Source organism: Morone saxatilis, unplaced genomic scaffold (assembly GCF_004916995.1).
Source record: "Morone saxatilis isolate NCDOM2014 unplaced genomic scaffold, NCSU_SB_2.0 Contig12, whole genome shotgun sequence".
Taxonomy (NCBI): domain Eukaryota; kingdom Metazoa; phylum Chordata; class Actinopteri; family Moronidae; genus Morone; species Morone saxatilis.
In genome coordinates this window covers 19,117,291-19,121,940 of record NW_023339674.1, presented here as the reverse complement: position 1 = coordinate 19,121,940, position 4,650 = coordinate 19,117,291, and the positions used below count along the sequence as shown (strand labels likewise).

At 39.7% G+C, this 4,650-nt stretch overlaps 1 protein-coding gene across 1 annotated transcript in view; it reads right to left on the bottom strand.

The window, feature by feature from the left end:
• The window catches only part of ncanb (neurocan b), a 93,004-nt gene extending 92,821 nt beyond the window's left edge, over window positions 1-183 (bottom strand). The window contains exon 1 of the mRNA XM_035652735.1: window positions 108-183. Coding sequence (XP_035508628.1) covers window positions 108-180 — 73 coding nt within the window. The 5' untranslated portion in view covers window positions 181-183. The remainder of the gene's footprint in view (window positions 1-107) is intronic.
• Between the last annotated feature and the right edge of the window lie 4,467 nt (window positions 184-4,650).

The following is a 4,650-nucleotide window of genomic DNA, read 5'->3' as shown; positions in this document are numbered from 1 at the left end:
ATTAGAGATTGGTCTGTGGTTTGTCAGCGCACATGATTATCTGCAGTTATGCACTGTATACTGCAGGTCAGGTGATGGTGACTGTCTACAATTTAATGAGGACTTACCACAGCCCACAATCTGAAGCAGAAGGAGGGCCAGCAGGGGCTGCAGTCCACACACAGGCAGTACGCCCTGCATCCTGCTGCACCTGGAGACAGAGAGGAAGAGAGAGGGAGGGAACGTGAGAACCCAAAGGAAACTGAAATCAACACATCGGCCCTGGTGAGGCTCGCCTGACACACATTGCTTCTTTGCATGAGTCACCAGATGCAATTCCTTTCCATGGGATTTTTTCAGCAAGGGCCTTAGGACAGAGGGTATCAATTCATTCTTCATTTTCATTTACTCTCTCTTTGTGTGGGTGTAAGTAATTTGAAGCACTTTGAGACTGTACTGTGATTAAGAACTTTTAATGGCTATACAAATAAACTTAACTGAATGTGACCACTCTTCAAGTATAATAAAGAAATACGGTATTACCTCTACACTTCACAGACAAGTATAGCCCCAAATAAAATTTAAAAAGGCCTCTTTTGTCTTTACCAGTTTATTTCTATTCAGGGTCACAGGGTGGATAAACCTATCCCAGCATGCACTGGGGCGAAGGTAGAGAAAAAAGTGGTAGACTGTGGTAACTTTCCCAGAATGTTTCATGGACGCAGTTTCTCCCTTTATACCTTGCGCTCCAATACCACCTGGCTTTCATGTCTATCTACATGAAATCTACACTAACATAGAGCCAATGGTGCTTAACACTGAGGCATCGACTTCAAAGTTATCCAGGAGATAAACTAGTTTAAATGTCCTTAACTAAAGTACTCTCATTGTAAAGGTTAGATTTTGGATGAAAGAGCTGCCGCCATCAAAATATGAGACAAAATCTCTGGTAGAAAAATTCAATATACAGTTTACCTTGTAAATAAAACCTTGTTTGTTGATGTGTGGTGTGGGATTAACAGAGAATACCAACTCAGCTGTGTGCAGAAAAACAAGAGATTTTTTTGTGTTTGCTGCACAACAGGGAAAGATACTGATGCAACCCAACAATAGAAACAGCCAGATAAGAACACTAGAGCCAAATCTAAGATGATGGACCTCTGGGCCCCCATGTAGCACACGGCGTGCCGAAAACTCTGCCGAGCAGAAAAATATCAAAGCGGTGTCGATGCTGTCACATTAAACATAGAAAAATATCTATTTGAGAGCCATGTTGTCAGGAGCTGTCTATGCTATGTCTGCATAGGTTTATTTGGACAAAGATGTTTTTTTGTGAGGTAACTGGGGAATTTTGTTCAAGCCTCACACACATCCACTGGCTTGGTTTTCGCTTTAATTCTTCGAGGGAAAGTGACTTGTTTTGATGTGGAGCATAAAATATATATTGCAACATGGGGGTGAATGTTTTTTTTAGCAAAAATGTCCTTCAGTGTAGCACAACCCTTTAGTTTTATCTGCGCAGCTGTCTCAGTGCTTACAGCAGCCATTACTAAGAGAGCAATCATGAGGCCGAAGAAGCCAAACAAGGCAGAAGTAATTTCCTTTCACCTGCAAGTGTGTGTGTGTGTGCATTTATTTATGTATATTTGACTATGGGCTTACGTGTGTGTGTGTCACAAAAGCCAGGGGACAGAGACCAAATGAGGTAGGTCAGTCTCTGCTGTGGGGCTTGATAAATCCTGAGTGTAAATAATGAATATGGCATCTCTGGGGACGTGGCGGGCCGAGCGGGGCCTGAGGGCAGGAGAGGAGCTTGGGTGGTGGGGGGGATTTGGCGGCTGGTAGTGGAGATGCTGGACACAGACAGCCAGTGTCAGTTACAGCAGTGCTGGTCGCTCTGACTCAATCTCAACGCTATAGCCAAGGACAAAAACACTGACCTCATACCAAATACCTATTGCTGTGCCACGGCTGAATGGAGGCTGATTTAAGGGTCTCTGGGTGTTGTTGGGTGTGTAGATCTTCAGTATTTGTGACGGATAAAAGATCACATAACTTTACAAATCACTCACCCCCTTTTAAGAGATGAAAATGAACTACGACTGGTCAACAGCATAATTCCCTCACATGCTTTGTGAGTACATTTTAAAATAAGCTGTTTTACATCTTACTTATCTTGAGTTTTGGTGAGGTACTGCTATAATGGAGCATTTATGAGGTATATTTTTTTATTTAGGTTTGCTGTGAGCCTCTCTCTGTCCTCATAAAGAAAAGCTGGTCACCACTTTAGAGGGCTTCACTTTATTGGACATATAGTGTTTATACTCTATGTGGTTTCACTTAGGGTGACATATTGGCCCTTTTAGGGTGACAGACCAGTCTTCACTCTTCAAAAAAATGTTTTTCCCAATCTGGAGTTTTTTTATTTAATTGTGTGTTTCCTGCTTTCTTACTGCCACTAACGCTAAGATTACTTTGAGAAAGGTTAAAGAGAACATGAAGAGAAGAAAAAGTCTAGCAAAAGTTGATTTTCATAGCATACTGACATTTACAGAAAGCACTGGCTTCCTCAAAGATAGGAAAAGATATTCAATCAGCTAAAAGCTATCAGAAGAGGTCGTTTCTATGACACTTCTGTAGAAGTGTGTCCAAAGTCTGTATTTGGTATATTTAGCTTATTTCATGACAAGTTTATCACAATTTATAAACCTTTGATTACTTGTTCTCTTTTTTCCTCTGTGCTTTTTTTTTGCCTCCTCCTACATTTTACATTTAAGCGTTTACTGAACTATAGCTACAGTGCCACTTTTTGTTTTTACTTATCATGCCCTCTTTGCCCATTGTCTATTTTTCCAGAAGCACAGTGCAGTAATACATTTTAAGCGGTTTGACCTCTGTATTGTATTCTGTGCTCTTCTTCCTCATTTTCCTATTTTCGACTGTATTTCTAACTCTGTTTACCGTCGTCTCAATCGATTTCCTATTCTGAAACAAAAATCGGAAAATGAAGAACAGGGCTTTTTTTATTATCAGTGTTAGTAACAACATGTTAAAAGCAGAAATAGAGCCGTTTTTCATTTAATGTTATTCTCAAGATAGAATTGTTTCCTTATTACAGATTTTTTATATAATGTGTCGTATGAAAAAATGTTGTTTCTCTTACTACAAAATAAAAAATTGCTATATCTGCTGCTTAATGCAAATGGTCTTCACATAATTGACATGCCAAACTCCAATCACTGACCACTTAATGACTTTCGAGGGCATCTTGTGACACTAATTTAGTCTCCTGGTGCATGCATGGCAGCAATGTTTGTGTGTGTGAGTGTGTGTGTCTGTGTGAGGTCCCCTACTGCACAAATTGAGCACATTTCATTGGAAACCCAGTTTGCAGGTGTGTGGGTTTGTGTCACCAAAGTGAATATCCTCAGGGTTGTGGACTAATGAGGAGACTAGACTATCTGCTTGATACTGCCCATGATCTTAATGAGATGCATCCATATTTGTCAAATTGATCGTATGCGTAACCATCGGCAAGAGCCCACTTGGACTGCCGATCAATCAATAGATAATTAATCAACAGATAATACAACCAAAATAAGAGTATTGTTAAGACAGGGTATGTATTAAGCACTGCATCCATTTAGTTGTAGGCTATTTATCTAAATATGCAACAGTAAATATTCCTATGAAAATCAGAAAATGGATCTGCTTTCCTCCCGCAGTTAATTATTCAAGACAAGATACAAGTTAGGAAGGAGCTGATGCACAGGCAGACAGCAAGCTCACACAATGTGTGCCTTGTGCCACAGATATGGATAGTCCCAACAAGGTTCCTGTGACACATTGAAAGGCACTGAAGGTTACGCTTAATGTCCTTGCAATGAAAATTGCCCTTTCAATGCCTTCCTATGCTATGTATGAGCATTTATTTTCCACTGTCAAGATGACTAAAAGGCGACCTCTGAAACGGCTTTGGCGTAACAATGCCCACTCCGGAAGCACCTGACAGGCAACATCTAAGTATTCTCTGTTTGCCAGTAGAGCAGCTATTGTATTGTCAACATGGCTGATAATTGCTTTGCCTATTTATAATGTTGTTTAACAGTAATGAAAAAACTAGGATACATAGGAAATGTACTATTATTAGGGACTGATATTTTTAATGGTTGGACCTTTCCAATTTGGCAGATATGTTGGTGATTAGGTTACTGTAGGCAGCCACTGGTTCTCAGTAGGATCTGTGGACATCTGAGGATTATTATATTATTATTATAAACAATCATTTATAAAAATCCTAGCCTATGTTCTGCTCCTATGTAGGCTAGCCTACAAGGTTTTAATTTCCTATGACTAGGACATTTTTCCACCTGAGAGGATAATTATTGTGAGTAGCTTTAATCAGTAGGCATATTTTCAGCCAAATAATCAATACAAGACTCTGCATTTTCACATCTATTGTGGAAGAAAATTATGGAATTTCAAACAGCCTACATATAACTGTCAACTGTCATGTTGAAGGGTTAGGATTATTATTAACCCTAGATATGTGGTTCCTTATCCTTATCAAGAAAGATGAAAGTTGATATTTCTACAAGACTTTTATGTGTGTGTTTGTCTGTGTGTGTGTGTGTGTGTGTGTGTGTGTGTGTGTCTTGAATGGTGCTGAAG